At 38.9% G+C, this 12,763-nt stretch overlaps 1 protein-coding gene across 1 annotated transcript in view; it reads right to left on the minus strand.

The window, feature by feature from the left end:
- The window catches only part of KLHL3 (kelch like family member 3), a 168,717-nt gene that overhangs the window by 49,309 nt on the left and 106,645 nt on the right, over positions 1-12,763 (minus strand). Inside the window, exon 7 of the mRNA XM_027849272.1 lies at positions 5,485-5,601. Coding sequence (XP_027705073.1) covers positions 5,485-5,601 — 117 coding nt within the window. The remainder of the gene's footprint in view (positions 1-5,484; positions 5,602-12,763) is intronic.

Raw genomic sequence — 12,763 nt, forward strand, 5'->3', positions numbered from 1 at the left:
AGAGAGAGAGAGAGAGAGAGAGAGAGAGAGAGAGAGAGAGAGAGAGATGGACAGGTGGACAGATGGTTATTGTTCATCTCTTGTTTTTGAAGCGCCTGCTTTAGTATCCTTCGTGGCCATTGGAATAAACTGTTCTCATCTGCCCATTCTATGATGGGAAGTCTTCACATGCTTGGGGTAGACATCCTCCCAACTCATCGACAAGTTTGAGGTGTGTTGTTTGCCCTCAACCTGGTTTAGCCCTTTGCTGAGATGGTTTTACTGGGGTGTGACATTGTGCATGCTATAGCTTCTTGGAGCCACAGACGAGAGCTGGGTGATGGGTGGACACCAAAAGTGTCTAAGAAGCCCTGAAAAGGGCTCAGAAAGCCAACACACCAGAGGTAAGACTCCTCCCTGAACACTTCATATACCCTGGGCAGACAGACAGATGGATAAATGGAGAGATGAACAGACAGAGAGGTAAGTGGATAGACAGATGTACATGGAAATAACAAGAAAAGCTAACGTGAATTCTCTCTGAAGAAGAGCTGGTGAAAACTTATCCTAATAACCAGATACAAACACTTCAAAATGAAGGCGCTGCTAGCCAGGGAAAAACTCCTCAGCTCAGACAAGAACAAGTCTCTGCCTTGTAGCAAGTAAAATAGAGCTATTAGTGGCAGCCTATCTGTGCTGTGGGAAAAGTACCTAAGAGGAGTAGAGAATGGAGACTGCATCCTTACAGGTACAGGTTTGACCAAAGCAAATGTCACAATAACCCAGACACAGAAACCATAAATCAGGCACGGGTATCCTGCAAACCTCAGCTTGTTGATTCCTGAGAGCTGAGGCAGTGCCAGATATGTCAAGATATCATGTACTCAACAGAAATTCCACAAAGAAACTGGAAAATTGCCAATGGGTCATTTGGAAAATTTGAGTTTGAATTAGAAAAGTCAAGGATAGCTTCCGAGTTTATCATGAGGAATTATTTTTCTCTCTTAAGTACCCTTTCCTCAACACATAGAGTGGAGACCCTTCTCTGCAATGAAGGCCATCAAAGTAAGATACAAGCTGAGACAGAGAGGAAGAAAAGGAAACTGTGCATGACAGGATTGGGGGCCGATGATAAGAATCTATCATTTCAGGAAACTCTGAACTAAAACAGAATTGATTTCTTTAGGGAAAAAAAAAAAAGGTTATATCCTACCCCTGCTGTACTTTCCTCCCAAGTCTTTCTTTTCCTTTCTTTCTTTAACCTTATTTTCATTGATAGATTTTATTTTTATATCACCTTAATTTCTGAATATATCCCTTCCACCTTCCCCTCAAACAAGCCATACCTTGTAACAAAGAAAATAATAGAAAGAGGGGAGGGGAAGGAAGGGTTTCATCAAAATTAAGTTAACCAACAGAATCCAACAGCATATGCACGCCCATAGGCCTCCCACCTCTCTGCCAACAAGGGAGGGAGATGCATTTTCTCATTTATTTTGTAGAGCCAAACTTAAGTCACTATGATTATACAACGCTCAGTTTATTTTTGTTGTGGTTGTTTTTCTTTCCATTTACATTGCTGGAGTTATCGCGTGTATTGTTTTTCTTGTTCTACTTTACTTACTTCATTCTGCAACAATTCATAGAAGTGTTGCTCCAAATTCTTCGTTATTTGCCATTTCTTACAGCAAAATAGTATTCCATTATATTCATGCACCATGATTTGTTTAGCTATTCCCCAGTTGATGGGGATCTTTTGGTTCCAATTCTGTGACCACAAAAAAGTACTGCTATGAATATTTTGGTGTGTAATAGCTCCCTCCTTCTTTTTTTGACTTACTGAGTATAGATGTTTAGCAGTAGGATCTCTGCTAGAGATATAGACACAAAAAATATGGGCATTTTTACTTATGCTAAATTAATTTCTTTTTTTTTGTAAACAGTATTCTATTTTTTCCAGTTACATGTAAAGATAGTTTTCAACATTCATTTTTCATAAGATTTTGAGTTTCAATTTTTTCTCCCTCCCTCCCTCCCTCTCATCCCTCCTCCCCAAGACACCAAGCATTCTGATATAGGTTATACATGTGCAATCATGTAAACATATTTCCACACTAGTCATATTGTGAAAGAAGAAACAGAACAAGAGGATAAAGCCACAAAAAAAGTGAAAATAGTCTGCTTCAATCTGCATTCAGATTCCATAGTTCTTTCTCTGGATGTGGATAGCATTTTCCATCATGGGTCTTTTGGAATTGTCTTGGATCATTGTATTGCTGAGAAGAGCTAAGTCAATCATAGCTGACCATCGCACAACGTTGCTTTACTGTGTACAATGTTCTCCTGGTTCTGCTCACTTTACTCAGCATCATTCATGTAAGTCTTCCCAGGTTTTTCTAAAATCCACAGGCCCATCATTTCTTATGGAACAATAGTACTCCATTACATTCATACATTCCTTGGCCATTCCCCAATTGATGGGCATTCCCTCAATTTCCAATTCTTTGCCACCACAAAAAGAGCTGCTATAAATATTTTTGTACATGTAGGTCCTTCTCCCTTTTTTATGCTCTCTTTGGGATACAGACCTAGAAGTGGTATTGCTGGGTCAAAGGATATGCACAGTATAGCCTTTTGTGCATAATTCCAAATTGCTCTCCAGAATGGTTGGATCAGTTCACAATTCTACCAACAATGTATTAGTGTCCCAATTTTCCCACATTTTCTCCAACAGCTAAATGAATTTCTTAACATAATTCTAACTTACTTTCCAGAATAAATTCACAATTTCCCCAATAGTGGAATGTTCCTGTCTTCCTGAAGCCCCTCCATCATGGACTTCATGATGGACATCATGATGGACATCATGGACATCACCCATCTTTTGACACTTTTGCAAATTTGGGTGGTGAGATATGAAACTTCAGAGTTGTTTTGATTTGCATTCCTCTTATTATTAGTGACCTGCAGCACTTTTTCATGTGGTTAGTAGTTTGTAATTCTTCTTTTGAGAGCTGTTTATTCATATCCTCTGACTACTTATCCATGGAGCAATGACTCTTGGTCTTATATATTTATTTTAATTCTCTATACATCTCGGATATGACCATTATCAGAGATACTTGATGCAAAGATTTTTTCCCCAATCTATGCTTTCCCTTCTTCAATCAATCAACAATTATTCACTAGATGCAAAGACAAAAGTAAAATAGTCTCTGTCCTCGAGGAACTTGCATTCTATTAGGGGAGACAATATGTATGTATGTGTATATATGTATATTTAGATTATGTACAAACGAATAGAACATAATTTAGGGAGAGCACTAGAATCTAGGAGCATTGGAAAAGGCTTCATATAGAAGGTGGCTCTTGAACTCACTTTTGAAGGAAACAAGGGATTTGAAGAAGCAAAGGTGAGAAGGAAGAACAATGTCAGTATGGGATGGAAATGGAGCATCTTGTGTGAAAAGAGAAAAAAGGAAAGTATTAATGGATCATAGATTACATGGAGGACAGTAATGGCTAAGAAGACTGAAAAAGATTGGAAGGGGCTAGGTGTATGAAAAGTTTTAAGAACCAAACAGAAGAACTTATATTTTATCCTAGAGGTAGCAAGGAGCTGTTAGAGTTTAATAAAATGAACCAGAGCTTTAGGAAAGTAACTTTGGCAGATGTGTGAAAGCTAGATCAGAATGGGGAGATTTATTGAGGCCAGAAGAATAAATAAAAGGCTATTGTAAGAGTCCAAGTGAGAGATGCCAAACACCTAAACTAGAAGGGTTGCTGTGTGAGTGGAAAGAAGGGACCGTACATGAAAGATTTTGCGGAGGTAGAAATAACAATATTTGACAAATATTTGCACACCTGGAGTGGTGGGAGTTAAGATTCTAGTATAATACCAAGGTTTTGAACCTAGGTGACTGGGAGGACAGTGGTGCCCTCTACAGTAATAGAGAAATTCAAAAAGGTTGGGGTTGGAGAGGAAAGAAGAGTCCTATTGTGTATGTATCACATTAGAGATGTCTCCAATCTCATATAATCAAAATTACCTATTTTATATTTTTGATTGCCTTTATCCCTTGTTTGATTAAGAATTTTCCCTCAGCCATATGTATGAAAAGTACATGAATTTGTTCTCTTTTAATTAATGCTGTGACTTTCTATATTCAATTGAATATCAATTTTGAGCTTATTGTAATATATAGCATAAGTTATTATAAATCTAATTTAAGACAAATTACTTTCCAGTTTTTCCTTCTCCAACATTTCAAAGTACTTTCACCCTCATTTCCTTTTTTCTTAACTGACCCAGTAATGGGTCCTGTCTACCAATGTGAAGGAGAAAATTCATCACTCAAAGGAAGCTGAACTTTTCAGGAAATTTTCTCCAAGGAAAGAAGCCCCAGAGATGAAGTATGCCCAGTTTCTTTGTCGTCATCTACCAGCAGCAGCACTGGTCAAAGAAGAAATGGGGGGGTGGGGGTGGGGACAGAATGACTCCATGAAACTCCTGTACTACTAATCAATGCTTATCTGGCCACTCCTGATTGAGACAACAGGGTTGGGAAATCATTCTAGAATATCTCTTATAGCTCCTTAGATACTCCTAAATCTCACCAAAGTGCAAATTGACTTCCATTTGACTTAACACTTGATGTGGACATACCAATTATCAATCCTAACTAATATATGACAATGGGGCTTCCTTTCATTTCTAATCCCTATTTTGAACTTTATCTTAGCTATAGTGACACATGATGGCCATTGGGACTTCGTTTTTTTTTTTCATTGGGACTTCTTACAACAACATTCCAAGCTCTCCAACACTGAGAAGGCCTTCATTCTTCCCAAAATTCTGCTTCCCTTCCTATAAAGCTTTCCTTGATTCTAAATATTCAAATTTACCCCAAGAAACTCAGTAAACTACAGTGAAAATGAAGGATGTAATAGAAAGAATACTAGAGTGGGAGCCAACAGATGTGGGTTCTAGTTCTGACTCACTATTAATTGACTATGTGACCTTGGGCAAATCAATTATTTTACGTCTGGGGCTCTATATCCTAATCTGTAAAATGAAAGGGTTGAACTAAACTCTCAGATCACTTGTACCTCTGACATTAAATCGTTTTTATGAACCCCTTTCCATCCCTAATCATTATTTTTCCATCAAATTTGGAACTAAAGGACTCTCATTTTCACCCTTACTGTGCAGAATGACAACTGGTCTGCTCATTTAACAGGCAGGGAAGTGCTCTCATCTCAACTGATTCATCTTTCTGTTTCAAGGCTTAACTCAGTGGGAAAGGTGTGCCTATGGCTCTTAGGATCACAGCACTGAAAGCTGGAAGGTGCCTTTAAGGGCATTTGGTCCAAACCCCTCATTTTCAGATGAGGTAAATAAGGTCAGGAAAAGTTAAAAGACTTGTCCAAGGTGACACATAACAGTTTTCTGTTACAGCAAACTCTGGCAACAAGTGATCAATTTGTTCCTCATGGCCTACTGACCTGGACCAGATAGTCCCGTGGTAAGAGGGGAAGACGGACATGTTCCATCAGCTTAGCCATGTGTTCCAAGCGGGTTCCTTTCTCATAATTTATCCAGGAAATCACAGCTTCAAAAACCTGTAGAGGAAGACAATACAGTCAACTGTAGCAAAGGGGCAAACACATTCCAAATGCCTTTTCAGTTTATTTTTTTAATGCTACAGCTGATGGCTCAAATCAGCCAACATGAAAACAAGTCACCTAGGCAAGTCTGACTAATGATAAACCTTCTGAAAAACGAATACTAAGAATATATTCATAAACTGAGGTTAGAGAAGCTTTATTTATATTCTTGAAGTACTAACAATTGCTGTTCATTCTTGATGAGAATGTATTGGTAATGAAAAAAATAAAATTGATTTTTTAAAAAAGATAAACTACCCTCCTCCCCAAAAAAAGAAAGAATGCATTGGTAATGATGTTGCAAATTTCTACACATTCTTTGCAAAATTTATTCCCTGGCTAATGTTAAGATCTATCAACTTATCTTAACATTAGCAAGTCTTCAGATTTTAGCCATAACCCTGTATTTCAAGCACATGATTTTCAAATTTAGAACAATTTCCACTTGTTTAAAGACAAGAAATGCAAAGTGGTGAATGTGATCCAAATTTGATGAAGTCCCTTAAACCCCAATACACACACAGTGAAACACATGATAGTAATCCCATCAACACAAATCTGCTATAAAAATAAAATCTAATGTCATCACACAAAGCAAATGGTTAAAAATATCCCCCCCCCCGGTTTTAACTTCTCATTTGTCCGCCCTGTTTATTCCTGCATAGACAGAAATGTAGAAAAATAGAAAACTCAGAACTAGATAGGTATAAGTGGTTTGGCTAGTTCCATTTTCTGAGCAGGAATTCTGAAGACAGAACATCACAGTTCAAAACACATATAGATAGACACAGACACACACACACACACACACATACACACACATACATATATATATGCACCCACAAACTCTCAGATGCTCTAAGCATCAAACTATATTTGAGTATACCCAACCTACCACAAGATAGCATTCAGTGTTCAAAAAGGCCCTCAAGACCATTCTTGTGATCTCTTGGTGCTACATTTCAGTTAGTCTAAATGCCTCCCATACATTAAGTACTATTAAATATAAGAATAGAAATGTAAGAAGTGATTCCTGCCTAAATAAGGCCTACACATAAAACAATTAGAGAACAATACAGTACATTAAGGGATAACTGAGTCGTACAGGCATAAATAAATACCACAGGAGGTCAGAGAAGGAAGTGACCACTGTGGGGTGGAATAGACAGGGAAGATTTCACAGAACTGGTTAATCTTGAGCGAGGCCTTAAAGGAAGAGTCAAATTTGACACACAGAGATGAAGAAGGAAAGTTCTTCAAGCAAAAGTATAAAGTTCAGGAGGAGCATGATGTGGGGGGAAGTGGGACAGTGAGGAAACTGAATTGGCTAGAGTAGACGGTCCCTATAGAGCTGTAACAGAAAACAAGATTGGATATGGAAAGAAGGCTTTCAATTACAGAAGGCTTTCAATTTGAACTGATTAGGCAAGGGGGAGTCAATGTGAGTTCTTGAGTAGGGAGAATTTACTGATGATTGAAAACAAGCTCAACTCCTTCTCTGTAATCTTGCTTAGTCTTTGTTTGAAAGGCTAAATATAAATGAAGCAGAATGAGATTGATATTTGACCTTATCTGCATTTTATTTATTTTTGTCTTAACTAGTCCAACTGGTTTTGCTTAGTCTCACTGCTGACTTATTCAACTGTAAAGCAGGTACATGCATGCACATGAATATGTGTGTTGTATACATGAACATATACATACATTCACACAGTGATATTTCCTGCAAATCCAGAGGGCCACACATTTTTTCCATTTGAACTTTAGGCTTGAACATTCCTGACAATCAAGGGAGCTAAGCCAACAACACATTGGCAAAAGAGCCCTTTTGGTGAAGCAGAGAAGCCTCATGGGGCTCACAGTCCAACCCACACCAGTGGTTTCCCACCAGAAGAAAATACTTTTAGTGGGACAAGTAAAAAAATAATCATTTACACCTGCTCAAAAGGCAAGTATGGACTTCAGCTTTTAAACAAAGAACTACCCTGTTCTTACTGGCCCATGTTCAACAGCCAAATATTTGGGTGTTATGAACAGATTATCAGAAAAGGAGTTAGAAGAAATAGGATTTGAAAGTGCATGGCTCACACTTAAGAGGAAGGCTGTGACTACAGCCCAGAAAGCCTCACCCAGAGTAACCTGATCGCTCTGTTCCTGCTCCCCACTTCCTATGTGACTAAACCTGAGGGAACCTGCTCTTTCCCAGGACAGTTGTGAGACGAGTCCTTATTTGAACTGATGTAGTTCAATGAAGCAAGCAGAACAAGGAAAACAATGTACACAATAACTAAGGCAAAGTAAAAGGGGGGAGAATGGGGTGGGAATTAGACTGAACAATTTAGAATTACAATGACCAAACCTGGCACCAGGAGAGAAGAGGAAATTCCCTTCCTTTGCAAAGGGGAGGGACTATGAATATGGAACATTGCACATACTGTCAAACATTTTATATCCTGATTAGCTTTGCTGAGATGGTATTTTTTCTTTCTTTTTGTATTTATTGTTACAAGAGATGACTTGTTGGGTGGAGGGAGGGAGTGAGAACACGAATTGATTAAGTGTCTACCACATGCCAGTCATTGCGCTAAGTACTTTGTAAATATTGTCTCATTTGACCTTCACAATGACTCGAGGGGGAGGAGGAGGGGAAGCGTGCTATTATTATCCCCGTTTTATAGTTGAGGAAACTGAGGCAGAGTGACTTGCCCAGGGTCACACAGTTAGGAAGTGTCTGAGGATAGATTTGAATTCAGACCCAGCATTCTATCCACCGTGCCACTGATAGATCTAGAAATGCGAACAATGAAAAATAAAGGCATCAATAAGATTTCTGATAGCCAAAAAAAGTTATAAGGGTATAGTTGTAAAAAAAAAACTGTAGTTGGTATATTAAAATTAAAAAAAAAATGGAAAAAACTTACATGTCTAGCTAGGTGGCTTAGTATATGGCCCTGGATAAGTCAATTAACTTCAGTTTCCTCATCTATAAAATGGGCATAACAAAAGCATCTACATCCTAGGGTTGTGAAGACAAAATAAGATATTTTGTAAAGTGCTTCTCAAAACTTAAAGTACTATATGATGATGATGGATGGCCAACCATTTGGGAATGGCTGATCAATTACGGCATATCAATGTAAAAGGGGAAAAAAAGAAACAAAAAAAAATTTTAGAAGAAAAAGAAAATCAACAAGGACAAGGTTAAAACAGAAAAAATACTGGTAAAGAAAAGAGTGAGGTACAAAGAGACCCCCAGTAGACACACAAAGAAAAATAAGAGAATTAATTTAACTCAACTACCAGAAGAAAACCAAAGTGACATATAACTGCCCCTTTTGCCACTAAGTGTTGCCAACAGGCTGTTTACAAACAATACAATCACTTGAAGCATGTGTGTTTTAGGTTTGCTAGGCTGATGACTCTGGGGTCTCCCTAACCTAAAACTGACCCCCCACCTTAAGGAAGGGGGAGGGAGCCTTTCTGTGGAGTACTTGCCCAATGACTAGAAGAAACCTACTCTATCCACCTTTTCTTCAGCTGAGGTGTAAGAGGGAGGGGTGGAAGAAGGAGACATAGAAGCAGCAGACTAAACCATGAACCCTCCTATCCAAGATGACCAGGGGCTGGCTCTAAGCAAAACCCAATCCCATCTACATGGTCCACCCCAAGAAAAAGAAGAACCCTGTCAGAGTCCTCAGATCAGTTCTGGGATCAAAGAAGCTGCATATATCTGTATTAGTTTTAACCCACCTCAACTTTCTATACAGTCTAAAATACAAACCTGGTTTCCTGGACATTACAAAAGCTTTTGCAGACTCTTAGAAGTCTACAAAGCATGGCTTGAGTCTTTCTGAAAATAGTAATAGTGTCTAGTTAGTCAGTCAATAAACATTTACTAAGCACTTACTATGTGCCAGGCACAGTGCTAAGCACTGAAGATAAAAAGAAAGGCAAAACCCAGTCCCTGCTCTCAAGAAACTCACAGCCTAATGGGAGAAACAACCTGTAAACAACTGTGTACAAATAAGCTAAAAACAGGATAAATTGGAAATAATAAACAGTGGGAATTAGGACTTAAGTGGGGGGTTGGGAAAGGCATCCTATAGAATGTGAGATTTTAGCTGGGACTTGAAGGAAGCCAGAGAAGGCCGGGGGAGAGATGAGGAGGGAGTGCGTTCCAGGAATGGAGACAGTCAATGAAAATGTCCGAAGTCTGGAGGATGGAGTGTCTGGCTAGGAAAAGCAAGGAAGCCAGGGTCACTGGATCACAGAGAACACGGGGGCAGGCGTGTGCAAGGAGACAGGAAAGAAAAGGGGCAGGGTGAGGTCAGGAAGGGCATTGAACCCCAAACAGAGGATTTTCTATTTGATATGGGAGGTAATAGGGAGCCACTGGAGTTTTTTGTTTGGAAGTGATGGAAAGGAGGCATGATCAGGCTTGCACTTTAGGAAGATCATTTCAGCAACTGACTGAAGGATGGAATGGAGTAGGGAAACACTTGAGCTGTCTCAGCCATCAGCAGGCTATTGCAATAATCTGGGCATGAGGTAGTGAGGGCTGGCACCAGAAGTGGATGTGTCAGAGGAGAGAAGGAGGCATGTTCAAGAGATGATGCAAAGGTGAAATCGACCAGCCTTGGCAACAACTTGAGAGAGAGTGAGGAGTCAAGGACGACAGTAGGTTTCAAGCCTACGGGACTGGAAGGAAGTTAAGAAGGGAGGAGAGTACAGGGCTGGGGAACCTGTGGCCTCGAGGTCACATGTTCAGTCAAAGGGCCACACTTGAAGACCAGAGGGCCACGGCCGCAGGTTCCCCACCCTGGTAGGGAAAAAGATAATGAGTTCCATTTTAGACATATTAAGTTTAAGATGTCTATTGGACATTCAGTTCAAGATGTCTAACAGGCAGTTGGAGATAAAAGACTGTAAATCAGCAGAGAAGTTAGGGATGCAAAAGTAAATTTGAGAATCATCAGCATGAAGATGATTGTTAAATCTACGGGAGCTGATAAGATCATCAAGAGAAGAGGGTCCAGGTTAGAGCTCTACAAGACCCTCATCCTTAGCAGCCATGACTTGGATGGAGATACAGCAAAGGAGACAAAAAAGGAGTGGTTGAAGGACAGCCAGGAGAGAGTAATGTCAGGGAAACACCCACAGACAGGATAGTATCAAGAAGAAAGGGGCGATCGATAGCGTTAAAAACTTCAGAGAGGTCAAGATGGATGAGGATTGAGAAAAGGCCATTAGGCTGGAGAACAACGAGATGTCAATAACTTTGAAGAAAGCCATTTCAGTTGAATGATGAGGCCAGAAGCCAGACCATAGAGAGTTGAGAACAGAATGAGATTCACCAGCTATCAACAACTTTCTCAAGAAGTTTAGCCACTCTACCTAATCTAATTTACTTATTCAGTGTCATACCAATCAAACTACCAAAAAATTGTTTTATTGAGTTAGAAAAAATAATAACAAGATTCATTTGGAAGAACAAAAGGTCCAGTATATCAAGAGAACTAATGAAAAGAAATGCAGGGTAAGGTGGCCTAGCCATTCCAGATCTTAAATTGTATTATAAAGCAGCAATCATCAAAACTGCTTGGTACTGGCTAAGAAATAGAGTGGTGGATCAGTGGAATAGGTTAAATTTGCAAGACACAGTAGTCAATGACTACAGTAATCTATTATTTGATAAACCCAAAGACCCCAGCTTCTGGGATAAGAACCCACTCTTTTTTTTTTTAAGAACCCACTATTTGAAAAAAACTGCTGGGAAAACTGGAAAAGAGTATGGCAGAAACTAGGCATAGACCTAAATCTCATACCATATACCAAAATAAAGTCAAAATGGGTTCATGATTTAGATATAAAGGCTGATACCATAAGCAAACTGGGAAAGCAAGGAATAGTTTACCTGTCAGATCTATGGAGAACAGAAGAATTCATGACCAAACAGGAGATAGAGAACCTTACGAAAAGCAAAATGGATAATTTCAATTACATTAAATTGAAAAGTTTTTGCACAAACAAAGCCAATGCAACTAAGATTAGAAGGAAGGTAGAAAATTGGGAAAGAATTTTTACAACCACTCTCTCTGATAAGGGCTTCATTTCTAAAATATATAGAGAATTAAGTCAAATTTATAAGAATACAAGCCATTCCCCAATTGATAAATGGTCAAAGGATATAAACACACAGTTCTCAGATGAAGAAATTAAAGCCATCTATAGTCATATGAAAAAATGCTCTAAATCACTATTGATTAGAGAAATGCAAATCAAAACAACTTGGAGGTACCACATCACATCTATCAGAATGGCCAACATGACAAAACAGGAAAATGATAAATGTTGGAGAATATGTGGGAAAATTGGAACACTAATGCATTGTTGGTGGAGTTGTGAAATGATCCAACCATTTTGGAGAGCAATTTGGAACTATGCCCAAAGGGCTATAAAAATGTGCATACCCTTTAACCCAGCAATAGCACTTCTAGGGCTATATCCCAAAGAGATCACACAAACGGGAAAAGGACCTACATGTACAAAAATATTCATAGCAGCTCTTTATGTGGTGGCAAAGAATTGGAAATTGAGAGGTTGCCCATCAATTGGGGAATGGCTGAGGAAGTTGTGGTATATGAATGTGATGGAATACTATTGTGCTACAAGAAATGATGAACAAGCTGACTTCAGAAAAACCTGGAAAGATTTGTATGGTCTGATGGCGAGTGAAATGAGCAGAACCAAGAGAATGTTGTACACAATAACAGCCACGTTGTGTGATGACTAATATTGATAAACTTAACCCTTCCTGGCAATACAAGGATCTAAGACATCTTCAGAGGCCTTGTGATGGAAAATGCTATCCACATCCAAAGAAAGAACTATGGAAGTTGAATTGTTATTTTTTTCTCTTCTGTTGAGTTTTGTTTCCTCTTTCTGATGGTTCCTCCTATTGGTTTTAATTTTTACTTACAATATCACTAATGTGAAAATATGTTTAATATGAATGTAAATGTATAGCCTATATCAGATTGTGTGCCGTCTTGGGGAAGGTGGTGCGGAGGAAGGGGGAGAAAAATTTTAAACTCAAAAGCACATGGAAGTGATTATT

The sequence above is a fragment of the Vombatus ursinus genome, unplaced genomic scaffold (genome assembly GCF_900497805.2).
Source record: "Vombatus ursinus unplaced genomic scaffold, bare-nosed wombat genome assembly UNPS02007284.1, whole genome shotgun sequence".
In the NCBI taxonomy this organism is placed as follows: Eukaryota; Metazoa; Chordata; class Mammalia; order Diprotodontia; family Vombatidae; genus Vombatus; species Vombatus ursinus.